The 27,041-nt window shown below is 53.4% G+C and overlaps 3 protein-coding genes across 13 annotated transcripts; all 3 read left to right on the top strand.

Moving 5' to 3' along the window:
* The first annotated feature begins 1,490 nt into the window (after nt 1-1,490).
* On the top strand, nt 1,491-15,258 carry CLIP3 (CAP-Gly domain containing linker protein 3). 2 transcript variants are annotated; one of them, XM_042968986.1, is made up of 14 exons: nt 1,491-2,795; nt 3,119-3,343; nt 6,314-6,453; nt 6,533-6,626; nt 6,839-7,000; nt 7,460-7,578; nt 8,468-8,722; nt 11,016-11,151; nt 11,300-11,428; nt 12,303-12,446; nt 12,525-12,648; nt 12,841-12,905; nt 13,289-13,361; nt 13,700-15,258. In XM_042968986.1, exons 2-14 carry the CDS (start codon nt 3,178-3,180, stop codon nt 13,752-13,754), a joined length of 1,662 nt encoding a protein of 553 aa, XP_042824920.1. In that variant the 5' UTR covers nt 1,491-2,795; nt 3,119-3,177; the 3' UTR covers nt 13,755-15,258. The 2 variants fall into 2 exon arrangements, with proteins under 2 accessions (XP_042824920.1, XP_007096872.2); XM_007096810.3 differs by having other exon boundaries at nt 1,493-2,795; nt 8,468-8,704.
* A 394-nt stretch (nt 15,259-15,652) lies between these two features.
* ALKBH6 (alkB homolog 6) lies at nt 15,653-21,241 on the top strand. 7 transcript variants are annotated; one of them, XM_042969075.1, is made up of 7 exons: nt 15,653-15,674; nt 16,521-16,599; nt 16,910-16,978; nt 18,742-18,802; nt 19,143-19,315; nt 19,524-19,640; nt 20,790-21,241. In XM_042969075.1, exons 2-7 carry the CDS (start codon nt 16,531-16,533, stop codon nt 21,051-21,053), a joined length of 753 nt encoding a protein of 250 aa, XP_042825009.1. In that variant the 5' UTR covers nt 15,653-15,674; nt 16,521-16,530; the 3' UTR covers nt 21,054-21,241. The 7 variants fall into 7 exon arrangements, with proteins under 7 accessions (XP_042825009.1, XP_042825006.1, XP_042825007.1 ...); XM_042969072.1 differs by lacking the exon at nt 15,653-15,674 and adding an exon at nt 15,681-15,732; XM_042969073.1 differs by lacking the exon at nt 15,653-15,674 and adding an exon at nt 15,743-15,950.
* A 22-nt stretch (nt 21,242-21,263) lies between these two features.
* Nucleotides 21,264-25,158, top strand: SYNE4 (spectrin repeat containing nuclear envelope family member 4). 4 transcript variants are annotated; one of them, XM_042969059.1, is made up of 8 exons: nt 21,264-21,591; nt 21,679-21,816; nt 22,008-22,158; nt 22,647-22,790; nt 22,996-23,511; nt 24,234-24,311; nt 24,792-24,847; nt 24,940-25,158. In XM_042969059.1, the coding sequence occupies exons 2-8, from the start codon at nt 21,689-21,691 to the stop codon at nt 25,115-25,117; spliced, it is 1,251 nt and encodes a 416-aa protein (XP_042824993.1). In that variant the 5' UTR covers nt 21,264-21,591; nt 21,679-21,688; the 3' UTR covers nt 25,118-25,158. The 4 variants fall into 4 exon arrangements, with proteins under 4 accessions (XP_042824993.1, XP_007096868.2, XP_042824994.1 ...); XM_007096806.2 differs by having other exon boundaries at nt 21,266-21,816; nt 22,996-23,190; nt 23,263-23,511; XM_042969060.1 differs by having other exon boundaries at nt 21,267-21,816; nt 22,996-23,175; nt 23,263-23,511.
* The last annotated feature ends 1,883 nt before the right edge of the window (nt 25,159-27,041 follow it).

Raw genomic sequence — 27,041 nt, forward strand, 5'->3', positions numbered from 1 at the left:
CTGCCATGGTCCCTGGGCTGACAGTGTCTCTCTGCCTCCCCTGCCCCCGTTCAATCCATGTGTTTCAATCTCCTCCTCTCTCCTCCCACATTCATCTTTATGTTTCTGCTGCCCCATCTCTCTTCCCTCCTGTCTCTCCATTTCCCCATGTCTCTCTTCACCTGCATCTTTCTGTGTCCCCCGTCTATGTCTCTCTCTGTCTTCTCCTGTGTTTGCCTATCCCCATATCTGTCTCTTGACACCCCCCCCCCCGCCATTTCCCTGTTTCTCCATACCTCTTTATTCCCCCATGAATGTCTCTCTGGCCTCACATTTGTTTACCTGTCTCCCCACAAATCTCTGCCCACATCTCTCTGTGTTCCTTGACACCCGCCTCCCACATCACCCTCCATGTTCCTCACCATTTCTTCCCCCCTTTTCCTTCCTTCCCTCTCTCCTTCCCTCCCCTCATTCCCCTGTGTTCTCCATCTCTATCCCTCTTTGTCTGGGAATGCCCAGCTCCCTGGATGTGAGGAGTCCCATTATCTGTGGAGGGTCTGACATAGCTGTGGTCCTTGCCCAAAGTCCTGCACTTCTCACACTGGATGCCAAGCCCGAGCTCCTGGACACTCAGACCCCCAGTGCATAAGGACCAGATGTTGCGGGACAGATGACAGAAGACAGAGGAAGAGCCACTCATCATACATGGGTCTGCCTAGCCCCACCACCCATGCCTGGGCCATTGCAGCTCCCTCAAGGGTCTGGTTCCAAGTACCCCCTCCTAAGGGACCCCTTGAACCTTGGGGCTGACCAAGGCCCAAGCCTCATCAGTCCCTGTTCCCCTTGGTGCCAGGTTCCTGCCATTCCTAGTTTGAACCTTTACAGTCAGTAAAACAGTCTCAGAGCAGAACAAGAGTTGTTTATTTGGGGAGAATTATACCTGGTTCTCATACCCTTTGCGAAGTCTGGTGCTGAGCTGGGTGTACAGCAGTGAACACAGCTGACAAAGTCCTGCCCTCATGGTGTTTCTATTCTGCTTGAGTAGAATATAAACCAGTCAACTAATAAACAAGATAATTTCAGATTATAATAAGCGCTGTAAAGACTAAACGAAAATGTAATGGAGTGGGGGTGGCACTGGCAGATGGGTGGAGAAGAGGACTCTAAGGAGACAATGTTCGAGCAGAGACCTGGGTGAGAAGGACCTGGCCTGGAAGGCATACGGACTGGATGTTCCAGGGAGCAGCACACCCCCTGCAAGTGCCCAACATCAAGGGTGTCAGCTGGAGGAGGGCAGTGTTGCTATGGTAAAAACTGAAGCAGGGAAGGGAGTATGTGTGGGGGATGCAATTTTAGATAGAGCGGAGAAGGTCTCACTGAAAAGGCGCCAAGAAGTAAAATCCTAAACTAGGGGAGAGAGGAAACCAAGCATCTGGGGGAGGAGCATTCTGGGCAGAAGGAACGGCCAGTGCAAAGGTCCTGGGCTGAGAAGGAGCAAGGAAGTCAGTGTGGTGGGCAGTGAATGTGGGGGAGAGTGAGAGGAGGAGAGGGTGGAGAGATGATAGTGGAAAGTCCACCTAGGGCCTTGTGAGCTGTGGTTGAGAACACTAGCTTTTATCTAGAGCGAGGTGCAGCAAGCAGATGTCTCTGAATGGAGGAGGGCCCTGATGTGATATGTTAGGTCCCTGTGGCTGCATTATAGGGAGCAAGTTGTGGGGTAAGGGAGGAGCAGGGAGAACACAGTCCAGGTGGGAGAGGATGAAGGACAGACCAGGATGAGGGCCGGGGTGGGGGGTGAGGGATGAAACTACCCCTGCCCATTAGAAGGATGAAGGGCGGGAGGCAAAGTAGCCCAGTCCTCTTTGGGCTGGAGTGGTAGGCAGTGCCAGCTCTGGTCACCAGGCAAGAGTGACAGCCAAACCAGGGTGATGGAGCCAGGAAGGCTTGGACTCTGAGCTGGCTCCAGGAGGTCTTCCCCCAAGGGGAGATACAGGTTCCGAGAGGGTTGGAGGGGTTCATTGGCAGATCTGGCCCCTACACACTGCTACAGCCATATGTAGCATGGTGATGAAGAGCCCGGACTCTCCAGCCAGGCCGTCTGGTTTCCAGCAGGCTGTCTGGTTTCTTAGCTCCAGCATCTGCTTGCTGTGTGCCCTTGGGCAAGTAGCTTAACCTCTCTAAACCTGGTAAGTGCTCTCTGAGCACTCAGTGATGATAACCACGGTAACTAATGACCCTCGATGATGAAAGGAGTCTACAAAATCATCCCTCTGACACACCCCTTCTATGCGGTGACCATGGAGAAGGGTCAGGTCTGAGATCTCAGAGAGAGGAAAACACTCATAACCACCACCACACTGAGACCCCTGCCCTAACTGGCCTGGTTTGTGGGCCTGCGGGAAGGAAGGCTCTGTCCCAGGGGGACGGACAAAAAACTGTGCCCGCTTTCCCATCCCTCTCCTTCTTGCCCTTGTCTCTGCTTCATCTCTTTCTGTTTTGATGTCTCACATCCTTTTTCGTGGCCATCTCTTCTTTTCTCTCTCCATCCTCCGTGTCTATCCTCTTCACGACGACGCTGCTTCAAGCCCTTTCATCAAAGCCTGGAGCCTCCCAGTATCTCCGCCCCCGCGCCTGGTTGGGGGTATCACTGCGCATGCGCATCAGCGCCCCTCCTTCTCCACCCCCATCCCCTGTCGGCGTCTGGGCCTCGTCCCCTTCTGTCTCCCTCTCCTCCCCCATCACTTCCCCCAACACTGACACCCCATTACTCCAGTCTCCCCAGTCTCAGCTTTGGTCCCCAGCCCCATCAGTCCGAGGTAAGATGGGTAGAGGGAGGCCCGCGGAGAAGGGGAGGGGCGAAGCATCCTGCATCCCGAGATAAACAAACCCGGGGAGGGGGCGGCCTAGACTGAGGGGCCTGACGCGGGAGGAGAAGAATGGGGGGCTGAACCTGGGGAAGAGGGGGGAAGTGGTAGGCGCTGGGCCCGCATACCAGGGTCCTCTGACGGCTGATGGTCGTCGCTATGATTGCCCAAAATCCAGAGCTGGGGGTGTGGGAGTCACTGGGGGCCTTGGAGCTTCTGGGGGCTCAGACCCTAGACCCTGTTGGGGGCTGTCTGTGACTGGCCTCTGTCTCCAGGATTGGCCTGAAAACCGCCCCCAAATCTGCACCCGCCCCCCGGAGGGCCACTGAAGACCATGACTAAGACAGATCCCGCTCCCATGGCCCCCCCACCACGCGGGGAGGAAGAAGAAGAGGAGGAAGAGGATGAGCTGGTCCCTGAGGCCCCCAGCCCCACCCAGGAGCGCCGGCAGAAGCCTGTTGTGCACCCCTCGGCACCTGCCCCCCTCCCCAAGGACTACGGTAACCATCCTCCCCACCCTGCAATTTTGTTTGGAGCCATGGGTGGCCAGAGAGGTTGGGCTGAGCTCTGCTGGTGGTGATGGTGGGGAGATTCTGGGTGATTTGAAAGTGGTCTGGGTGAGTGGTGGCCATTGCATCCCCCTTTGGTTAATTTATTCATTCACCCGTTGGAGAACGAAATTGGAATAATCCTAATCTTTGATTCATGACACATCATTCAATCATTTAGTCATTCAACAAACATTTACTGAAAGCCTGTGGTGGACCTGGCTCTATGCTAGGAGCTGGGGCAAAGCATGGAGCCAGACAGACCCAGTTGTTGCCCTGAGAGAATTTACAGGCCTCAATGGCAACCACACAGATAAGTATAAAGTAATATAAATATATAATTATAAGACATGATGAGAATTGTGTTTGCCAAGAATGGGATGCTGCAAGAGCTTTTTAAGACATGGTTTCTATGAGGGGTAACATTTGAGGGAGACCCAAGGATGAGTTGGGGTTTAACAAGGGAAAGGGGCAAGGGAAGGGAGTACTCAGAGAGATAACTGCAGGAGTAAAGGCTCCAAGGTAGGAAGGTGTGGAGCTGAGAGGGTATTTTCTTGGAGAAACTGAAAGTGTCTAATCATTCACCAAGCATATTTATCCATTGCTACTAGTCTGTGATAAGATTTATGTTGGGTAATCTCTATCATCTTCTATTAATGGTGAGTGACCCAGGCATCATCCCTGCTCTCAGAAGGGAACAAATAATAGATCAATCAGATACATTCAGATGGAGTGAGTGCTATGAAAGAAATAAAAGTTGGACATATAAAAGGGGGGGCAGGGGGCAGCACCTTGAGACGGAGTGGTCAGAGTGGGTCTTTCTGACAAGGTAGCATTTAGGCTGAGACCCAGAGGATGAGAAGGAATCAGCCATAGGAGAGCTGGAGAAAGATAGTTCCGGGCTATCTTTTGCAAGTGCAAAAGCCCTGGGCCAGGAACGAAAGGCAATCTTGGAGCTGTAGTAAGGGAGTGATGGGAGTCAAGGTGAGGGTTTGGCAATGACTAGATCTGGGGGGGCCTTAGCGTCCACTGCGAGGACTTTGGTAAGTGTGATGAGGAGAGAGCAGTTGGTAGGGAGGTATTTAAAAGCAGAGGAGTGGCAGATCTGATTTATATTTTTAAAAGCTCCCTCTGGCTGCTGGGTAGAGAGGGTGGAGGAGGCTTTTGGAAGATGTTGTCTGGGAATCCCCAGCAGCTGTAAGTTCAAAAACTAGGCACCATGTTCAAAGAGTGGGCATCACTATGATAGGGTAGAAGGGATGGCATCTGTGGTCACGTCACCCACTAGAGGTGGGTCAGAGAGGCTACAAGTTGACTTCAGTCTGATAGAAAAATAAGAACATTATCTGGGTGTCCCAGGTGACGAATCCACCCCAGGGAACTGGAAAATCTCCTTTGGAAATGTGTCTAGACGTGGCTGGGGCCTGTACCCTGGTGGAAGTCAGAGAGTGTAGGCTGCTCCCTGCCTGACCCTCACCTCCCTCAGAATCTTGCTTCTAGAACGAGGAGGGTTTGACCACCGAACATGAAGGAATCTGGAAATGTGGTCTAGGACAGAGAGGGGGCTATGATGGGCTCTGAGAAGAACTTGTCTATTTGTGTATCAAAATTGTACAATTAATTCTGCAGAGATTGATTGATCACCTACTGCATGCCAGCTGCTGTGCCGGGCCTTGGGAGAAGGGAGTGAACAAGGCAGCACAGAAACACAGTGCTTACATCCTAGCAAGGGAGACAAGTGAGACCTGAAAAGAGGGAAGGAGAAAGGGAAGGAAAAAGGAGTAAACAAGTTAATGTTAAGCAGTGGTAGGTGCCGTGATTACAGCAATAAAAAAGGTCAGGAGATGGAGAAGGGCAGAGGTGCTGATGTACACAGAGTGGTCTGGGGAGGCCTCCCTGAAGAAGTGACATCTGAGTAAAACCTGCAACACCTTGAGAAGGCTTGAGGGAAGACTGTCCTGGGCAAGGAAAATGCCGAGCGCAAAGTGCCTGAGAGGAATTTGCCTGGCGTGTTGGAAGGACAGAAGGAGCCAGTGTGGCTGGGTGGAATGAGTGAGGGCGAGAGGGCAGAGAACACACTGGCCTCCGGTTTGTGCAGGGCCCGTGGGCTGTGGAGGGAATAGTGGTCGGTGCTTTGAGTGTGGTGGGAGCCAGGGCAGGGTCTGAGCCAAGGGGGGCTGTGCGTGCCGGGACTGGTTTAAAGAGGAACACAAAGGCTGATTCCTGGAGATGCTGTCTCTGTGGGTGTGTATCATCTGGATACACATCCAGAGCTATGAATCGTTTGGGTATTCATTTACTCACTCAGTATGCACTGAGTTCCTGCCCTGCGCCAGGCCCCGTGCTGGGTGTTGGCAATACCACAGAAAACAACAGACATCACGGCCTAATAGGGGGAGATGGAAGTTCCTCTGGGCACCACCCTGGCTGGCCACAGGTTGGATCCTGCCCATGGGTACGTTTTATGTGTTCTACACAGTATTTGAAAAATTGGGGAGATTTTTCTGAAAAGCCAGCTTTTCTGGCTTTTTGTTTTTACTTGAGATTTAGCCAAACTGTGCCCATACTCGGCCAGGGCAACGGTGGGCTAGAGCAGTGGCAGCCTCCTTCCTCCCAGGGGCATGCAGACTCGAGGTACTGCACTCCCTCCACACTCATTTCCAGGGGTGCAGTTTGCTGCTCTGTGGGATTGCCAGATCTTCCAACTTTTCAAGACACATGGGGCATGCAGAGTTTTCTGTGAAACCTCCTGATTTTGAAACCTTATGCTGGCCAACAGAAAATGCCTGTAGCCCATGCACCGTGTGGTTTGAGACCATGCATTAGAGGGTATTAAAGGCAAAGGCCTAGAGTTCCCCTGCCTCAGGATGGAAAGAGGGGATCAGCTTGCCTGGGATGACTTTGAACTTCTCACTGCCCTAGCCTTCACGTTCTTCGACCCCAATGACCCGGCGTGCCAGGAGATTCTTTTTGACCCGCAGACCACCATCCCTGAGCTGTTCGCCATCGTGCGCCAGTGGGTGCCCCAAGTCCAGCACAAGATTGATGTCATCGGTAATGAGGTAAGATACTTGGGAAGCCAGGGAGGGAGAGGATGGGGTCCCTCATGTATTTGGGTAAACCTCCCTGATTCCGTCCCAGATTCTGCGTCGAGGCTGCCATGTGAATGACCGTGATGGGCTGACCGACATGACACTGCTCCACTATGCGTGCAAGGCTGGAGCCCACGGAGTCGGTAAGGTCCACACCCCCAAGCCACCAGCCCCCAAACCTAGGCGCCCAGACATGACACCCTCAGAACCACCCAGAATCCTGGCCCTCAGACCCCCCACCGTGAACCCGCAGCCTAAGATCCCAAAGCACAGTCCCTGAGGCCTAGGGCCTTCCCCATGCCCTGGGCCCAGGCTTTGGAGGAGGGGATGCAAGCTGACCTGGGCTGTCGTGCAGGGGACCCTGCGGCGGCTGTGCGCCTTTCACAGCAGCTGCTGGCGCTGGGTGCGGACGTAACACTGCGCAGCCGCTGGACCAACATGAACGCGCTTCACTACGCTGCCTACTTCGACGTTCCCGACCTTGTGCGCGTGCTGCTGAAGGGCGCCCGGCCGAGAGGTGAGCGGGAGGGTCGGGGCTTGGAGGGAATGGGACGCAGGATAAGATGGGGGCTGGAAGCAGGAGGAGGGTGCCTCTGTTGTGTGCTGGAGGCCGGGAGAAGATGTGCTGGGAGATGGGGAGACATGAAGTAAAGAAGGCAGGGCAGCTGAGTGATGGGGCAGAACTGAGGTCTGGCCTGGGAAGGGAGAAGGAACCGGGATCCGAGACGATGGTGGTAGGGTGGAGGTAGGAGGTGTGAGAGACAGGGTCCAGATATCCATGACCCATCCATCCCCGGGGCTGGACAGGACCCTTCTGGAGGGGCTGGGCTCTGCAACACGAGTCTGTGGGAGGCACTCGGGTCTGCGGGGTTAAGAGATGGACTTGAGCTGGGGGACTCTAAGGTGGCAAGGTGGCCTACGGGGGGCGGGGTGCCAAGTCCACTCACCCGGAACCCTCCTCTCTCCCACACCCCAGTGGTGAACTCCACGTGCAGTGACTTCAACCACGGCTCAGCCCTGCACATCGCTGCCTCCAACCTGTGCCTGGGCGCAGCCAAATGTTTGCTGGAGCATGGTGCCAACCCGGCGCTGCGGGTACTACATCCCTGTCCCAGCCCCCATTCTCTTCCTTCTCCTTCCTTCCCCACCCCCTTTCCCAGCCAGCGGAGGAGAGGGAGGCCAGAACTGCTTGCGTTTCTAGAAGTTCGTTACAAAAATCATCTACTATACATTCAACAAATGAAATGATAGCTGGTGTTTACTTAGTGTTCATGATATGTCAGGTGAACTCTATTATGAGCCCTATGAGAGAAACTGAAGCTGAGAGAGTAAGTGATTTATCCAGGGTTACCCAGCAAAGAATATCTTCTTTCAATCTTGGCTGACCCTGGGGCTGTATGTAGATAATATTTCAGGATTGTGAAAAAAGTTGAGACTCTCTGAATGAGAAGGTTGGGTCTCCCCATAAGCCCTCAGTATGATCTTTGATCTCCAAAGCATCCATTTCCAACACCAGTTACTCTGCATTATTCCAGGCTCAGATATCCTGGGGAAACATGGCCTGTGTTCCTGAAGCCCTGCCTCTCCTCATTCCCCATTGGCCCAGTTGGACACCTGACCCAGTACCACAGGAGACCATTTTCATCCCTCACGTGGTCTCATTCCCGGCTTGGGATCTTTGGGAACATGGCCTCCCTGAGAGCATGACCTACAGACTGAAGTGTGACCTTCATTCCCTGTTGGCTCCACCCCTAGTTCCACCCTCAATTACTTGAAATCCCGAGCCTGAGGTTGACGGTGGACTTCCCTGGGGACGTGGTCTACAACTTAATGCCTCACCCCTTCTTATTCCCATGATGGCCTAAGGGATGGCCTGGATCTGCCTTTGCTTTACATGGACTAGGGGTCTCTGGGAGCTTGGGCTCGGTGGAGGTACAGCCTATGCCACTGAATTCTCACTTCCTTTTTTCCCATTGGCCCCCAGAACCGAAAGGGACAGGTGCCAGCAGAGGTGGTCCCAGACCCCATGGACATGTCCCTGGACAAGGCAGAGGCAGCGCTGGTGGCCAAGGAGCTGCGAACACTGCTGGAGGAGGCTGTGCCACTCTCCTGTGCCCTCCCCAAGGTCACACTACCCAACTATGACAACGTCCCAGGCAATCTCATGCTCAGTGCATTGGGCCTGCGTCTGGGAGACCGCGTGCTGCTGGATGGCCAGAAGGTCAGGGCCTGGGGAAAGGTGTGGAGAGCAGGAGTCAGCCCTCGTGCCTCAGAGATGGGTCTTTGGACAGAGTGTAGACCCTCCCCTTTGTCCACCCCTCCACCCCCTCCACCCCCATCATTCCTACAGTATTTATTTCATCTAACAGTCATTCTGTGAGTGCTTCCTTTTGCCCCAAGGCTGAGCTCTCAGTCCAGGGAGGGAAGACAGATCTATCAGTTGACAGTGACAGCCCAGAAGAGTCGTGGCGGTCATGAGGTAGCACAAACAGAGTGATCAGTGCAGCTCTGCATCTGTGAGTTACCCTGGGCCTTGTGATCCCCAGTCAAGGCCCACCTCTGCTCCCAGAGGCGTCAGCACTTTGGGAAAAAAGGACAGGTCAGAACAATCAGGGGTATTGTGGGATGGAGGCACCCGCTTCAAGATAAGGAGGAATGAGCCAGGAGAAGAAAAGGAGAAGGGATCCCGCATAGAGGGAGCAGGTATAAAGGCCCCAAGGGCAGAGAGAATCTTCACTTATCCAGGTATTCCAACTTTGACTTATTTATTTATCTGGTGTCCCTCAGTCTCTATGCGGACCCAGCCTCTCCTTGGGAATAAAGGGCTGTGTGTGAGCCCACACCCACTCTTCTGGAGCTTCTTTTCTAATGAGAGACAGCCAATAAAATAAATCCACAGTTAAGATAATTTCTGGTAGCAACAGTGGCTTTGAAAACCATTAAATGCTTGGATTTAGGGGAGCCTGGCTGGCTCAGTCAGTAGAGCATATGACTCTTGATCTTGGGGTCATGAGTTTGAGCGCCACATTGGACTCTGTGATTACTTAAAAAAAATTTCTTTAACTTAAAAATGTTTGGATTTAGTAAATTTCCCCTGGCTGAAGGCGAATGCAGTTTTAGCTGCTGGGGTGTTCCAAAGGCTTCTCTCAGGAGCTGATATCTGAGCTGAGAGAGGAGGGGGCTCACACACAACAATATGGAGACAGAGGAGACGGCAGGTTCAGAGGCCAAGAGGAGGGAAGGGGTAATATAACCAGAGGACGAAGGGGAGAGGTCAGTAGGGGGCTGGATCATACCAGACATGTAGGCCACCGGAAGGAATTTGAATCTAGTTTCTTACACAGTGAGAAACTGTAAAAGTCACATTGCATTTCCTAATCAAGAGTTTGGCATGCATCAGCCCTGCCTGTAGAGCTTTCTGTGCATGATCTTGTCAAATCCATGTGACAATTCTGAAAGCAGAATGGGTTGACTCTTCCCATTATAGAACCCAGAAGACTGTAGGAGGCTCAGAGAGGTGAAACCTTTGGTTTGAAGATAAGAACAATAATGACAATCTGCCTCTGAGAGAAGCAGTATAGTACAGTGGTTAGAAGTTCAGGCAAACCTCAGCTTTCCTGCTTTCCAGCTGGGGGACCTGCGGCCACTGATCCCACCTCTCTGGGTATCAGTTTCTTCATGTGTAAAATGGAGCTGGTAACAGTACCCGCCTCGGGTTGTATGAGGATTAAACTAATTAAAATCTGTAAAGCCCTTAGAAGAAGGCTTGGTGCATTCCAAGTGCTGTCTGCGTGCCAGGCACTATTCTGACCCCCACACCAATCCTCCAAAATAGGCACTATTAATCCACCCATTTTATAGGCAAGGAACCAGAACTTTGAGAGTGAAGCAGCCTCACACGATGCTAATAGCCACGAGGGCTCACCACAACTAAACAAATCTACATACATTACAGATGTTTCAACCAGACAGCCAGGCTCTAAGGTGCATTATTCTCTCCATTTTGCAGACGAAACTAAGGCCTAGGAGGTCATTTGACCAAAGTTACAAGACAGTAATAGTCAACACTCGCTGATCCCTCACTCAGCACCAGGCCCTGTTCTGAGGCTATAACAGCCCTGTCCAGTAGACCTTTCTGTGATGATGGAAATATTGTGTCTGTATTGTCTAGTAAAGTAGCCATAAGCCACATGTGGCTACTAGCCCTTGAAATGTGGCTAGTGCAACCAGGAAAACTAAATTTAATTTTAATTTCAGTTAATTTAAATTGTTGTATGTGGCTAATGGCTGTTTATTGCATTGGACAGGGAAGCTCTATAACCATTCTATAAGGTAGGTGTGATTTCTGTTCCCATGTCATAGATGAGGACACTGAGGCACAGTGATGTTAAGTCATATAGCCAATAAATGGTAATGTCCAAACAGATTTGAGCTTAGGGCTCCCTCATCCACTCACCAGGGATGTGCCAGGGATCTGTCATGGCCCCCCAAGGACCACCCCCGCCAAACCATATCCTCCCTTGTTTCCTCAGACGGGCACACTTCGGTTCTGCGGGACCACGGAGTTCGCCAGTGGCCAGTGGGTGGGCGTGGAGCTGGATGAACCCGAGGGCAAGAATGATGGCAGTGTTGGGGGTGTCCGGTACTTCATCTGCCCTCCCAAGCAGGGTCAGTCCCACCTGGGGCTCAAACGGGGTGGTGGTGGGGTCCACTCAGTAGTTCTGATGCTGCTGACTGGGTAATGGGGGTAGGGAGATGATGACTGGGCAGAGGGCAGAGGCTTGGACAGCTCCCAGCCCACGTTCTGTCCCCGCAGGTCTCTTTGCCTCTGTGTCCAAGATCTCCAAAGTAGTGGATGCGCCCCCCTCATCAGTCACCTCCACACCTCGGACTCCTCGGATGGACTTTTCCCGTGTCACTGGGAAAGGCCGCAGGGAACATAAAGGTCAGAGGGGAGCCTTCTGGGTAGGAGGAGAGCCAATTTGAGGATATTCTGTAGGTAGCCCAGCTTCAGTGACTCAGTTTATCCTCAGGCCCAAACTCCTGTTTTAGAAGACAATCTCTTGAGTTCTTCACTTCTATGACTCTGTTTCTCCTTTGACTTGGTACTGCCCACCCACCCCCAGTTCCTGAAAAGATCTGGGGGTTCTCTGCTTTCTATGACTTAGTTTCCCCTCAGGCCCAAGGGTTTTTCCCCAGTTTTAGGGAAGAATCTGTGGGGTTCCTGGATTTAGTGACTTGATTTATCTTCACACCCAACCCTTTCCTTCATTTTATTTATTTATTTTTAAATGTTTATTTATTTTGAGAGAGAGAGAGAGAGAGACCGTGCACATGTACATGCAGGTGAGAGGCAGAGAGAAGCAGGGGAGAAAGAATCCTAAGCAGGCTCCATGAAGAGCCCGATGCAGAGCTTGATCTCATGACCCTGTGATCATGACCTGAGCCAAAATCAAGAGTCAGACGCTTAACCGACTGAACCACCAAGGTGCCCCTACTTCCTTCACCTTAAAAGGATAATTTCTGGGCTCCTTACTTTTGTGACTCAGTTTTTCTTTTGACCCAAATAACTTCAGCTTTGAGAAAGGATTTGGGGGTTCTCCAGGTTCTTGACCCTCATGCCTAACCCCCACCCCCAGTTTTCTTACAGTTGAGATTGTTTCCTTTCAAGCCTAAAGCCCCCCAGTTCTTGGGAAGGCTCTAGAGTTCCTGACAGGAGCCAGGACAGAGTTTCTACCTTGGGTCTTTTTGGGTGGCATGGGGTCCCCAGGGCTGGCATCTGGGGGCCCCACTCCCTCCCCATGTACCCTTTACCCCAGGCAAGAAGAAGCCCCCGTCATCCCCATCTCTGGGGAGCCTGCAGCAGCGAGAGGGAGCCAAGGCTGAGGTTGGAGACCAAGTCCTTGTTGCTGGCCAGAAGCAAGGGATTGTGCGCTTCTATGGGAAGACAGACTTTGCCCCAGGTAAGGACAGTGATCTGGGGGGTAGGGTGGGGGCAGGCAGGCAGGACCTTGAGGCATCCTGACACCTTACTGCTGCAGGTTACTGGTATGGCATTGAGCTAGACCAGCCCACTGGAAAGCATGATGGCTCTGTCTTCGGTGTCCGGTACTTTACCTGTCCCCCGCGGCATGGAGTCTTTGCACCGGCATCCCGAATTCAGAGGTGAGCCCAAACTCTAACCCAAACCCAGGGCACTTCCCAGAACCCTGATTCCCCTGTTAGATGTCTCTTCCTCTTGTACCAGCAGGACAGTGTGGATACCCACCTCCACACCATAGCTCTTTCTGCATAGGCCCCATGGGTTCAGCTCCTCTTGTGACTCTGACTTCTCCTACTCCTCTTATGTCTCCCCAGGATTGGTGGATCCACTGACCCCCCTGGGGACAATGTGGGAGCCAAAAAAGTGCATCAAGTGACAAGTGAGTTGGGGCTGGAGTGTAAGAGGTAGAGGAGGAGTGAAGGTTTGGGGATAGGAGGGTCATGGGTTTTCAGGTATATGCTGGTGGCAAAATCTCCAGTATTTCACAGGGGACATGGGGTCCAGGAAAATGATGAGACAGGATCCCAAAGAGGATAGGTGCTATGGGGTATGGGGATGTTAACAACAAGGCTCTGGGCAGGCACTGGGGACATGAGTAGGTATTGAGGGACACAGAATATTATTGATAAGAGGTCCAGATGGGTATTGGAATGTGAGGTCGAGGTGGGTACTGGGGACATGGACAAGTATTAATGACAAAGAGTCTGGTTCGGTATTGAGGGTCTGTCATCCTGTCACCTGAGACCTTGCCCTCTCCTTCAGTGACACAGCCCAAACGCACTTTCACGACAGTCCGGACCCCAAAGGACATCGCATCAGAGAACTCCATCTCCAGGTGTGTAGCCAACCCTTGGCCCACCTCCTGTAGGATGTTCAGGGAGAGGTTGCACAAGGCTGGTGGACACAGGGATCTGGACTTCTGGTTGGGGCTGGAAATAGAGGTTAGGAAAACTAGTGGCTAATCAGCCTACCCAGAAACAGTTTTTAGGGAGTGAGCTCCCACACTGAATTCTGGGGACTTTCACCCGTATGGGGCAGGTAGAGGAGGCAGAACACCTTCCACGGCACAGGAGTCTGAGAGGGCATAGCCAGACAAGTAGAGACAGAATCCAGAAAGGCCAAATCCAGATGTTCCCTGCATCAAGGCGTGATGGATATGATTCTCCTTTCCAGGTTGCTCTTCTGCTGCTGGTTTCCCTGGATGCTGAGGGCAGAGATGCAGTCTTAGAGGCCTGGATACCTGACAGAGTCACAGAGTCCCCTCTAGCATCTCCTGACACAAGGAGCCCCTGAATCACCCTGAGATAGAGATTCCCAGTAACACATCCAGAATAGAGACCCCATTAGCCAGCCCTGGATCACTGAGGCCCCATTATTAACAGATTCCCTCATGATAACCCCCAAATACAGACCCCAAGGTACCCAGAAAGAGATTCCTTGAGTGTAGCACCTTCAGGCTAGTCCCTATCCCCAACCCCTCAGAGCAGACCCCCAATAACATATTTCCACATCACCTCAAATGATGGTGACTTCTACATAATGCTCCAGAGCAGAACATTCCTGAATCATTCATTACTGGATCAGAACCCTCCCCCATTAACAAAGACTCCTCCTCTGTCAAGTCCCCTTGAAATAAACATAGGTCATGCCTCCAGAGCAACAGAGTAACAGACCTACATTTAACATCAGTCCCCTCAAGATGTTGTGACCCCCCATGGTCACCCCAAAAGCTTACACTGCAATCAGAGACTCCCTACATTAACAAAGACCCCTGTTCTTACAAAAGAGACACACATTAACCAGTCCACTGTCACCCCCAATTTACAGACACCAAAACAGTCCTGGAAGTGCTAATTACAGGACCCCTAAGTCTTCCTACCCTCTGCGCCCTCAAGAAACCCCCAGTGCCTTGTATGAAGCCCACCCCACATGGCCCACAGCCCCTGTGCTGGTCAGGCTCCCAGAAAATTCTCTATTTTTTAAGTAACGACTTCCCCCTTTGGGGGACCCCAAAATTTAGAGGCCCCATTCTGTGACTCTCGGGATCCCAAACCCCAGAGTACAAGTCCCATACTCCCCTGTGTCCCCAAGTCCTACAGCCCCTAGAGGATCCCAAGGCCCTAACTACAGGGATCCTCAAATCATGGAATCCCCAAATCCCCAGGGAATCCCAAATTAAAAAATTCAATCCCAAGCCCCCAGGAAACCCCAATCACGGAGGTCCTTGTGCCTGGGATGGAGGAGACTGCAGTGAGGATATGCATCCCGGGCTCCCAGGGCACCTCAAGCCCACTTCATAGGCACCAGGAGACCCCAAACAGGAATTCTCATCCCTGGAAACTGGAGCACTTCAATGCCCTGAGTCGTTGGATCTCAAGACACCCAAATGCAAAGAGCCCCAGCCCCAAGGGAACCCCACATCCTAAAGCCTCCATCTCTAATACATGAAGGGCCCCAAGGCCTTGAGGGGATCCCAAATCCTGGACCCCCTATTTCAATCTATGTTCTGGTCACAGGTCCAAAACACCAAATCTGAGTCACTGGCCCCAAAGGACCTCACAGCACTCGAGCCAGACCAACGGTCTGAGGGAGAACCTGAAGGCCCAGGGGGTCCAGGGTGGACCCGGGGCCCTGACCACCAAGGACAGCTCACGACTGCCCCTTCACTGCATGTCCCTGAATTCAGCATGACCCCTGTCCCCTTCAATAAAGATGTTTCTATGGTTTCTCTGTGTACGGTCAGTATTTGGAAAGTTGTGGGCCTCCCTCCGTATTGCTGGGGAAGTACGAGGGAGGAAGTCCTTCCTTCAAACCATCCTCCCTGCAGCTGGGGTATGGAATGATTCAGCCTGCGGGAAGTCGTGATAGTCTAGTCTTCCAGCGGGTTCCCCTCCCATCTGGCCCCATTCCAAGGGTACCCCTCCCATCTGGGCCCACTCCACTGTGTGGGCGGGTTGGGTTCTGGAATTCTGATTGGTCAGTACCAGATGAAGGCCCGTCTCCGAAGGATCCTCAGTGGCTCAGAGGCCAGGAGGTGCAGCCTATCATAGACGAGAGTGAAGGGGCGGGGCAGTAGCGGGTGAGAGCGCCGATTGGGTGGAAGGCGGACCCTTAGGACCTTTGAGAGTTCCCGTTGGTTTGAGAAAACGTGCGTCAGAAACGTGGAGCGGAAGTGACTGGGAAGGGAATGGGGTAGTTTAATTCGGGTATTGGAGGGGTACTCTGGTGGACGGTCAGATTTGGGGGTGGCTGGGGGCGGAGATGGGTGTCCAAGAGGGCTGAGAATGGGGATCTAGGGAAGCTCAGATGGGAGTCCAGGGAAACTCAGAGTGTGGAATTCTAGAAAACTCGGGGTGGAGAGTCTAAGGGGTTCAGGTAGGGAAGAAGGTTTGAGAGGAGTCAAGCTCCGGACTAAAGGCCCAAGGTTGCTACAGGGAAGGGGCGCTCGGGAGGGGAAGTGTGAAGGGGTCCGGAGTGGGGGGATCCGAGGAGACTGAGAATGGACCTGTCTGAGGAGACTCAGATTGGGGGCACGCGGATGTTCAGAATGGGACATCTGAAAGGGCTTGAGGCGGCAGGAGGGTGCATGGGGAGTTTGAATGTTGTTAGAGACCCAGACTGATGGTCGCAGGTTTGAAGTTGTTAGGATGGCATCTCAAACTGTTTGAAGGGGCTTTGGGGTGCAGCCCTGGAGGCTATGCGTGGAGCTCTTGGGAAAGGCTCCCAGTGAGGTCAGAGGATATTCTCTGTGAGAGGCTTAAGGGGCAGAAATGTGTAGTTTCGTGGGCCATTGTGGATGAAGTTTGGGGCAGTGTTCTGGGTACTCACTGTGTCCGGGTGGCTTTTGAGATGCTGAGGACTCAGGTTTTAGAAACCAAGTGAGTTTCACTGTAGGGCCAAGGTGAGGCCCTGGCCCTTGATAAAGCAGAAAATGGGATCATAGCCTGAGGGTGGGAGGCTTGGTGACTTCAGAGTATCCTCCCCTCCCCCACAGGACTGGGTGCATGGAGTTGGTGTCCATGGAGGATCAGGATGCCAGGGTCCCAGCCCTGGAACCATTCAGGGTGGAACAGGTTGTCAGACTGGGGGTGCAGAGGGTGAAGGTGGGGACTAGAGGGTGGGGGATAGAGTGGGGATAGGCAGGCCGACTCCTGAGTTTGGGGGCTTGGACTGCTCCTTCCCTCCAAATTCATTCTTACCCTCAGGGTACAGCCCCACCCTCACCCCCACTTCCCACCCCCAAAACGGGCATTAGTCCTTTGACTTCAGGCCCTAGCCTGTTTGGGAACATCTGGAGACCCTTCAGAGGGAGGGTCTGCTCAGTGATACTAGAGCCCCGGTGTAGGTTGAAGGGCCACACCTTCACGGGGATCTCTATCCTAGGCACCACCTGTAATCTACTATGTCCCTGACTTCATCTCCAAGGAAGAGGAGGAGTATTTGCTTCGACAGGTAACCCCAACACCTTTCCGGTTTGTTTTTCCCTCCTTCCCAGATCCCTCCCCAATCTCCAGGTTCTGTGTGAGAGTCCCTAAGGCTACAGTAAAGATCCTGGCAGGAAGGAGAGTGACATCCAGCACCCATCCCTCATCTTCCCTTTTCCTCTCTCAGGACCTGCTGGGGTGTGTCAGAGCTTTTCCCAGGAAGCTTAGAAGAAACCAAACGGATTCTTAGGAAGGTAGTTCTTATGCAGCTCAGACTCCCGGTGCGGGGATAGCCCAGTGCAGCCTTCAAAACAGATGTTACTGAGATCAGATTCGTTATGCTAGAAACACGGTTACAAATCTTATACCCTCTGTGCTGAGATAGCCCAATCCTGCTATCATAGAGAAAAGGAGGTTATAAACATAGGCTGAGATAGCCCGGTTCAGGCCCTTGAGGTTTGGGGAATTAGGAATTTGCAGTTTCAGATTTCTGTGCTGACATAACTCAGGCATCAGAATGCTACAGAGTAAACTCTTCCCTCTGCTGAGATGGCTCAGCATACACTCTGAGTCTTGGGAATAAGGTTACTATGCTCAAATCACCTGTGCTGAGATAGCCCAGTATTCTGTATTCTATTCTTAAGGTTTAGGGAGAGAAGAATTTAAAAAGCTCAGCTCCTTTGGAGTCTCAGACCGTTAGTCGTAGAGCACAGATCTTCCCTGTGCTATCTCAACTAGTGTTGTCTAGTTTGAGTCCCAGGAATAAGTTAGCTACAGAACACAGACTCTTGTGCTGAGATAGCCCCTTCCAGCCCCATAACTGTGAAAGGAATGAGATTATCGAATAGAGTACATATTTCTTGGAGATCGCCTGTTCTAGACCTTTGGGATCTTGGCTGTGGAGAGTTTTCTTTCTTTCTTTCCCTTCCATCCTTCCTTTTTTAAAACATTTATTCATTTCTGAGAGACAGAGAGATGGATTGTGAGCAGGGGAGGGGCAGAGCGAGGGGGAGACACAGAATCCAAAGCAGGCTCCAGGTTCTGAGCTGTCAGCACAGAGCCCAACGCGGGGCTCTAACTCACAAACTGCTAGATCATGACCTGAACCGAAGTCAGACACTTAACCGACTGAGCCACTAAGGCGCCCTTCTTTCTTATTTTGAGATAGAGAGAGAGAGAGAGAGAGAGAGAGAAAGAGAGAGAGAGAGGTGTGAGTGGGGGAGGGGCAGAGAGATAAGGAGTGAGAGAATCCCAAACGGGCTCCACTCTTCAGCACTGAGCCTGAAGCGAGGCTCAATCCCAAGAGCTGTGAGATCATGATGTGAGCCGAGATCAAGAGCCAAGACACTTAACCAACTGAGTTACCCAGACACCCGGCAGTGGAGCATTTTCAAAGTACTCTCTGCTATGCTGAGACAGCCCAGCTTAGCACATTTTCTCCCTCAGGTGATAGGAGCAAAGAGGTTCCAGAAGTCGGGCTGTGCTGAGATAGCCCAGGATTCAGGAAATTACAGACTGCACACTTTGCTGGGTTAAAAAAGTCCAGTCCAGCCCAGAGCTCTGAGTACTTTCAGACCACGATTGTGTAGCTCTGGTTCCTTTCCTTGACCCTGGTAGACACAGGGTAGAGGTCAAACAACACAATCCTGGGAACATTCTATCTCAGAGAATAATCCCAGAGATTCTGAGATGACCCATTTCCACCCCAAGTAGAGGGCCCTATGTTGAACTGGGTGGTAGGATCAGTGAGGGTGGTCCTGAAAAAGGACTGATCCCCTCCCCACCTCCTAGGTCTTCAATGCCCCAAAGCCAAAGTGGACCCAGCTCTCTGGGAGGAAGTTACAGAATTGGGGTAAGTGTCCCTGCCTTGGGGGCATGGGTGATTTGGGGATATAGGCTGGGGCAGGTGACTCAGATTGGATAGTCAAGACACTGGGTGGGTCCATGAGGGCTCAAGGGGTTCCCAGGGCCAGGAGGATTCTGAGGGGTGAGAGGTTCTGAGAGGTTAGGGATTTCCTGATAAGTTGGGATATCTCAAAGTGTCCAGGGGTTTGGAGAAGTCAGGAAGCCTTGGAGGCGTGGGGTAGTGATCTCCAGAGTCACAGGTTCCCAAGGGTCAGAGTACTGCCAACCACTAGAATATCCCTAATGGGGGTTCCAGGTGCCAGGGCTCCTTGGTTGGGTGTCCTCAGGACCCCATTCCCCTCTCCCAGGTGGGCTCCCCCATCCCCGGGGGATGGTTCCTGAGCGGCTGCCTCTGTGGCTCCAGCGCTACGTGGACAAAGTATCTGACCTCAGCCTTTTTGGAGGTCTCCCAGCCAACCACGTCCTTGTGAACCAGTATCTGCCTGGGGAGGGCATCATGGTAACCACACACCTTCACCCCGACCCCCAGACTTCCGATCCACCATGGGGCAGGGCCTTATGTTGACCCACCTCTACTCATTAAGCAGCCACATACCCCAACCAGGCATTCACCACCTCATCCCAAGCTGGGGTGCCCTCCTTGAGCCCCAGAGGGTGGGGGTGTGTGTGGACTCCTGCCCTGCCCAGCCCTGGTGCCCACTCCCCAGCCCCACGAGGACGGGCCACTCTACTACCCGACCGTCAGCACCATCAGCCTGGGCTCCCACACCATGCTGGACCTCTACGAGCCGCGGCAGCCAAAGGACGATGACCCCGCAGAGCAGGTGGGCCCTGAGACACTGCCCCAGCCACTTGTGGGCATTCTGACATCCCACATCCTCCAAGAAGCCCCAGTCCCTCCTGCTTCCAGGGTACCCCTGATACTCTCCCAGACACCTTCCCCGGTCCCCTCAAGGAGTACACCCATATCCTCCCAGACTCCAGACCCATCCATTTGCAGGGTGCCCTAGAAATGATATCTATAGACACCCCAGTAGCCTCACCTGCTAAATAAATGCCCCGATGCCCCACAGATCCCCTGGCCCCACATGTTCAGAGTGCTCCAATGGCCCAAGGTCCATATAACCTGTGTAAGACTCCCCAATACTCCCAACAGACACCCATATCCTTGGATACCCCAACACCATTTACTCATGCTTGTTCCTGACATCCTCTTAGACATCCTCTCTTTGCCCGCTGCACAAGGCTCCCCAACACAGACCTCTCTGCCACTCCAATAGTGTAGATCTGCCTTGAAGGACACCATCAGATTCTTCTTGGGGCCTCAACCCATGACTCATTTCTCAAGGACCCCCCAGATATACTGACTCCCTTCTGTGGGGGTTGCTCGTGACAGTGGCTTCCCTGACCTTTCTCTCAGTGATGCATTTCTGATACCTCATGGTTCACAGAAACTCCCCTGAACACCCAGCTGCTCCTTTTAGCCCTACATGCTCTTGGGTAGGCTGACATCCCCTTCCAGTGTGTGGGTGTCCTCAAGCATCCCGATGTCTGCAGACAGGCCCAGACCATACTGGCTCCTCACCACCTCACTGTTACTACCCTCCCCCCGCCCTTCCTAGCTTCAGCCAAGCCCTCAGTCCAGTTCCACCATTTCCTAGGACTGCAGATCCCTGGGTCTAAGTCCCAACCCCTTGGGGATCCCAGCTGCAATTCCCTTAGACACCCCCATCTGCAACCACGTTCCTGCCCCCTCCCAAGAGACTGCTTGCCCTCGCTCCCCGCCCCCATCCCCCCCCCCACTAACTGAGACCCATAGGATTTCCCCTGCAAAACTCCATGGGAGCACACTTGCCGCTCAGCCTTTGCCCCTGGGAACTCGCTGACCCTTGCCCCCCTGACCATTAAATTCTGCTGACCACTACCCCCCCTTGACTTCTGAGGGGCCCGCTGACCTTCATCCCGTCCCGCAGCCCCGGTCCCCGCCCCGGCCGACCACCTCGCTGTTGCTGGAACCGCGCAGCCTCCTGGTGCTCCGTGGCACCGCCTACACGCGCCTCCTTCACGGCATCGCAGCTGCCCGAGTAGATGCGCTGGACGCCACCTCCCTGCCACCCAACGCTGCCGCCTGCCCGTCTGCACGGCCGGGAGCCAGCCTGGTCCGTGGCACGCGCGTCTCGCTGACCATCCGCCGCGTGCCCCGCGTACTGCGCACCAGCCTCCTGCTCAGCAAGTGATGCCAGGCGCCCGCCCTGCTCACATTCCCGGGCTCTCCACCTCCTGACAGCTGTGACCCTGTGACCTTGGAACCCTGGGGCAGAGATGGCAACCCCCCTCCCCCCCCCCCCGGGTTATTTATTTTCCCAGTAACTTTGTGGGAACTACAGGAAGAGGCCCCATTTCAAATAAACCAACAAAAATCTTTCTTTGGTTTTGGATGGAGTGGGGGGCCCGGGGGGTGGCGGGGGCAGATGCCGGTTCCTGAGGGGTACGGTGTCTGGGACCTTGGATGGTGTGGGTCCTGGGGTCAGATGTACAGGTCCCTGAGTGGGGCAGAATCCATGGCTCATGAGGGGTCAGGGTTGTATCGGGAAACCCCTTAGGTGGGATGAGTGGGGTGAACCTGGGAGGTTCCGCTAACTGGCAGGCTAGGGAAGAAGGAGTTAAGTGGTGCTGCTGCCACCTGAGCCGGGCATCAAATGACCTGAGTCCAGTTCTGCTAGTGAGGAGGTGGAGCTGAGCCTGCCCCCAGGCCTCTGGCTGCCTCAGGCCTGTGTGAGTCCTGCTGAGGAGGTCTGGGGGGATGCCCCTGGCCAGGAAAAGAGCTCTCCCTGGGGATCCTCACTGACTCTCTGTCTCCAGGCTCCCAGCTATGGCCCTCCCCCCACCTCTGGGCCCTAGATTCCCCTCAGAGCCCCTCAACTACCCCGCTGGAGCCCCTAGGGAACTGGACATTGCTAGATGCACCGTCTGCCCTGCATCTGGAGAGAAGAGAATCAGGTAGGGGCTGGGCTTTGGAACTTAGGTCCCAAAAGGGTGGAGGCAGTAGCAGGGGCATTTTGAGGGGGGGAGGTACTATGGCTGTGATCACCTAGGGACATGGGAGGGGCACCTAAGGACAGGGGTAGGGTAGGGTGGATAATGGACACCTAGGCTCAGCCAGAGGCCTGTCAATGCCTCCTACCTCCCAGACCAGAACAGGCCCAGAAACTGGGGCAAGACTCCTTGGACCCTCCCGAACACTTCCAGGGTGGGCTGAGGGGCACTGAGCCTGCTGCTGGTCCCCTGAGATTGCCAGCACCCTCTTCCAGTGAGGACCCAGCTGGGGGCAGACACCGTGAGGTGAGCTGAGGTGATCCAGGCCCCCTTGTGCCAGCCCCACCTCCTCTCCCCCAGAATCTGGCCTCCAAACTGGGCATGAGGTGATGATTCTGGAAAAGTGTTGGGCATCTGTGGGGGGAGGGACACTCCAGAAAATGATTCTTTACCAATCACTATAGAAAATCTTTATTATTTTGCCAACTGGGAGAGAATTAGCTCGTCATTGACCCTGGTGCAGTCCCATTCCTTGTGGGGATATCCAGCCCCATCACCCACTCTCTGTTCAGACCCCCAGGCCCCTTATGTCCACACTTCTAGGAGCCTTGAAAACCTGGAGATTCTGTCCAGGCCCGGCTCCACTGGGAAGGACTCCAGGTGGGAGCAGCCCTGGTGCAGACCAGAGATGGACTCTGCTACAGAAGGAGCCTGCAGAAGAGGGGTGGCAATGGAAGTGGGGGCAAGGTCTGGGTTGGCCCACCGACCCTGACTCAGTCCCCTGTGTTCCCCAGCACCTCATCTCTGGCCAGGAAGTATTGGAGGCTGAGCAGGACAACCTATCCCTTTGCCTGTTGGGGCTGGGCCTCCGGCTGCAGGACCTAGAGCAAGGCTTGGGGCCCTGGGCATCAGCCCAGAGCGGGATGGTCCAGCTGCAGGTGGGCAGTGGGAGGCAACGGTATGGGAGGGTGGGCGGGGCCTCAGGAATGGGTACCAGCTTCCTGGGATGGGAAATGTGTTTACTCCATGTTCTAGGTGTCTGGGTAAGAGAAGGCGGAAGGGATACAACTCCAGGTAGCTGATCTCTGGTGCTCCTGGTGTGTGGGTGGGGGGTGGGAGTGGTGTCCAACCTTCTGTCCCCAGGCGCTACAGGCAGACCTATGTGGAGCAGCTGAGCGTGTAGATGCACTGCTGGCATTCGGTGAGGGGCTGGCACAGCGGAGTGAGCCTCAGGCCCGGGCATCCCTGGAGCAGGTCCTGAGGGCCCTCAGAGCCCACCGAGACGGCATCTTTCGGCGACTGTGGTGGCTGCAGGCCCAGCTGGTCAGCTACAGCCTGGTATGGCCCACCCTGGCAGTCCCCACCCAAGGTACCAATTCCACAACCCCCACGACTCTGTCCTCTGACCAGGTGTTCGAGGAGGCCAGTACACTGGACCAGGACTTGGAAGTTGAGGGGGACTTGGACGGGCCAGGACCTGGTGGGGCCTGGGGGCCCTGGGCACCCAGTAGCCTCCCTACTCCTGCAGAGTTGGAGTGGGACCCGGCAGGGGATGTTGGAGGCCTCAGGCCCTTGGGGCGAAAGACAGCCTGGACACCAGGAGCTCCCTGTGAGCTATGTGGCCACAGGGTCCCCGAGGGCAGGGGACAAGGCCTTGAGGTGAGAGCAGGTAGGGGACACCCTTCCTCCACAGGCACCCTTGGGATACCTCTGTGTGCCTCCTAGTAGGGTACTTCCCTTTCAAGGGGGTCTCGGTGGCTCTGTGTCTCCCTCTATCTCTCTCAGTGTCTCTTTCTTGCTGTCTCAATGCTGTCCTCCCTCCCTCCCCCTGCCTCTCTCGGTCTCTGTGTCTTCCTCTATCTCAGCCTCCTGGTTTTTCAAACATTCCAAATTCACTCCTATTTCAAAGCCCCCAGACACATGCCCAGCTCACTTCCTCACTTCATTCCAGTGTCTCCCCAAATCTCACTTCTTCAGAGAGGCCTGTCCTGATCTCCAAACATTATCACTCCTTAACCTCTTTATTTTCTAACAGCACTTACCACATCTTGACATCGTACATTTATTTATTAATGTACAGTCTCTCTTTGCTAGAATATAAGCTCCGTGGATGCCAGGACTTTTCCTATTTGCATGCCCACCACATCCTCAGATTCTAGAACAGTGCCGGCATGTAATGGACCCTCATTAAATATTTGTTGAGTGAATGAATAAGTAATGTCTCTTCTCGGTTTCTTCGGCTCTGTCCCTCTCTTGTCTCTCCCTGAGATATTTTTCTTCCCTCAGAATCTCACCTCTGTGACAACCCCGTCTTGGCCTTTGCCCAACTTTGTGTCTGTCACTAGTTCTCTGAGAACTCCCACACCTTTATTTCCCTACAGGACATGCTCATGTCGGGCTTCAGCCACCGGAAACACTTAGCAGGTCAGCGAAGACGCTCCCTGGTCCGGAAGCCTCAGGTGAGATGGTCCTCAGCCAGCTGTATCACTCTGGAATTTTGATGGCAGGTGACAGAAACCTAACCCAAATGGAATTACACAAAAAAGAGGATGTAATTTTTTTCATGTAACTGACAAGGCTGGGTGCTGCTGAACCAATCACAGTGGCCAAACTGATGGAGTGCTCTCATTGGCCAGATCTGGCTCACATGCCCAGTCATGGAAGTAGAGACGTGTGGGGTCAGCCACATAAGAACCTGAAGGGCTGAGAGGGGGGCGGCATGATACCCTCCACCCACTGTACAAATTGAGCCACTGTTACCAGGAGAAGGAAGACTGGATGGAGGGCAGGCACAGATATCCACTACACTGGAGAGGGTTGGGAGGGTTCCAGGAAAGGAGGAAAAATAAACTCAGCCCCATAGGTCTATGGTAGGAAGGAAGAGTCCAGAGTAAGTGTCCCTTCCATCCATTCTGCTGCTGGCTGCTGTCTCCCCTTAGGACAAGAAGCAGGCATCTCCCAACCTGCAGGATGTGATGTTGGAGGTAGACCCTGGGTGAGATGCTCGGGAGATGGGTCTTGGGGTGGGGGGTACAGGGCTCATAGTGGCAGCGCACCATAGTTTCAACATTGCATTTCTCTTCACAGAGCCCCTCCTCCTGCATCCAGGTGGTCCCTGACCTTCCTCATTCTCCTCCTCTTCCTTCTCCTCGTGGGTGCCACATTGCTCCTGCCACCGTCAGGGGGGTCCTGCTGCTCTCCTGCCCGACTGGCCAGGACACCTCATCTGGTGCTCAGCTATGTCAATGGTCCCCCCCCAGTCTGAGAACATGGCCCAGACATATGTAATAAATGGTCAATGTCCAAGGATGTGTCTTAGTCCATTTGGTCTGCTATAACAAAATAACAGACTGGGTAGCTTATAAACAATGAAGTTTATTTCTCACAGTTCTGGAGGCTGGGAAGTCCAAGATCAAGGTGCCAGCAGAGTGGCTATCTGATGAGGGCCTGCTTTCTGCTTCATAGATGGTCACCTTCTCACTATGTCCTCACATGACAGAAGGGGCAGGGAGCTCTCTTTTATAAGGATTCCAAATTCCTTTTATGAGGAATTCACTGTCACAACATAATTATTTCCCAAAGGCCTCATCACCTCCTAATACTATCACACTGGGGTGTTAGGACTTCAACATATGAATCTTGAGGGAGGCACAAACATTCAGAGGATACTGGGTGTTTGAAAACTCAGAATTTGGGATGCAGTCCTGGTGTCTGGGCAGCCCCCTCCACAGATCTCTTTGCTTTGAGTGTACAGCACAGAACTGAATCAGCCCATCTTGGATTGGGGTCCCCCAGACCCTGAGGCAAAGATTCAAGCACAAGTAGTTTATTAGGGAGGTGACCCCTAGGCAGACTGATAGGGGAGTGGGAAAGTGAGCCAGGGAAGGCAGTTAATGAGTTGGTTGCTGCTCTGGGCATCTGGGGCACCATCCCACTAGGGACCTCTGCGAGACTGTGTGGGACACACTCAAAGTTGGTCCACCAAAAGGGTGAAGAAGTTGTGCCATTTATGTACCAGCTTCCATCTCTCATTGGTTAAGGATTGTTCCTAGAGATGTTAACTCCCCACCACTTCCAGTCTCTTCTGCCTGTCAAGTCTCCTCAGGCAAAGAGGCACAGGTGCATCCGTACAGGTTCTCCATTCAAACATTGTACATGGCGGGCTCCCAGGCTGGGCCATCCCTGGTGTAGGATTATGAAACCCCCCTTCCCCAGGGTCCTGATGACACCAAGCTGAATTGTCAGGGCTCAGTCCTGTAGTCTAGTCCCCAGCCTCAGGTGTCTAAGCTCATCCTCTCCTCAGAGTTTATGCTATCAGGACAAGAGGTAGAACAAGACTAGACTCAAGAACAGAGGCAGAACCCTTGCTAGGCTCCTGGATGTACACTAAACACACATCCCTTCCTTAATGCTCACAACCACCCAATGGTGTGTCCCCACTTAACAGAATGGAAGCTGAGGCTATAAAGGGGAAGCCCTGGCCTGAGGCCACACAGGGAGCAAGAGGCTGAAGCCCAATTCCCACTGATTTAAGTGGAATGGGAACTGATTTGGGGGAGTAACTGAAAAGTTCAGGCTGCAAGGACAGCTGGATCCGGGGGCACAAATGATATCTCTCCCAGTTCTTTCCTCTGGTTTGGCTTCACTCTTACCTAGCAGTAGCCAGAGTGCCCCTCAAAACCTCTAAGCATACATCCCACCAATTCAGCAGCCAACAGGACAATCACTCTTCCCTTATAGCCCAAAGCTGGCTCCCCTGGCCCGTGTCACCTGCTGTCAGCCCTCCCTGAATCATATGCGCTGAAAATGGGGGAGAAGTGAGTCTCCAAAGAAAACCAAGGAGCTGTCCAGAAGGGGGAATGGACACTGAGGGAGAGGGGCAGGAAGCAGCAGATTCTGGAAAAACCAGAACACAAACCTGACCTGTTTTCACATCAAGTGCATATTGTCCACACCAAGACTCTGTCCCCAACCAAGAAAAGGCATGGTCTCCCTGGCGTCACCATAAATAGGGCCAGCAGAGTCTTGGCAATTCTGACCCAACTGACCAAGTAATGGGACAAATCTGTACCACTCATTCATTCATTCAAAACTGAGTGTCTGCTTTGAGTCAGTTCCTGGTCAAAGAGCAGGACCAGGGCAGTGAACAAAACAGGTGAAAATTCTCGTCCCCATGGGGCCAACATTCT

The sequence above is a fragment of the Panthera tigris genome, chromosome E2 (assembly GCF_018350195.1).
Source record: "Panthera tigris isolate Pti1 chromosome E2, P.tigris_Pti1_mat1.1, whole genome shotgun sequence".
Taxonomy (NCBI): domain Eukaryota; kingdom Metazoa; phylum Chordata; class Mammalia; order Carnivora; family Felidae; genus Panthera; species Panthera tigris.

Bases quoted from the DNA above. Each gene is read 5' to 3' on its own strand.
- CLIP3 (XM_042968986.1), top strand. From the start codon at position 3,178: ATGACTAAGACAGATCCCGCTCCCATGGCCCCCCCACCACGCGGGGAG. The intron at 7,579-8,467 runs GTACTACATCCC...ATTGGCCCCCAG, and splicing joins GTGCCAACCCGGCGCTGCGG to AACCGAAAGGGACAGGTGCC. The intron at 13,362-13,699 runs GTGTGTAGCCAA...TCTCCTTTCCAG, and splicing joins TCAGAGAACTCCATCTCCAG to GTTGCTCTTCTGCTGCTGGT.
- ALKBH6 (XM_042969070.1), top strand. From the start codon at position 16,148: ATGGTCGCAGGTTTGAAGTTGTTAGGATGGCATCTCAAACTGTTTGAA. The intron at 16,405-16,520 runs GTGAGTTTCACT...CCTCCCCCACAG, and splicing joins ACTCAGGTTTTAGAAACCAA to GACTGGGTGCATGGAGTTGG. The intron at 19,316-19,523 runs GTAACCACACAC...CCCACTCCCCAG, and splicing joins TGCCTGGGGAGGGCATCATG to CCCCACGAGGACGGGCCACT.
- SYNE4 (XM_042969059.1), top strand. From the start codon at position 21,689: ATGGCCCTCCCCCCACCTCTGGGCCCTAGATTCCCCTCAGAGCCCCTC. The intron at 21,817-22,007 runs GTAGGGGCTGGG...CCTACCTCCCAG, and splicing joins TCTGGAGAGAAGAGAATCAG to ACCAGAACAGGCCCAGAAAC. The intron at 22,159-22,646 runs GTGAGCTGAGGT...TGTGTTCCCCAG, and splicing joins CTGGGGGCAGACACCGTGAG to CACCTCATCTCTGGCCAGGA.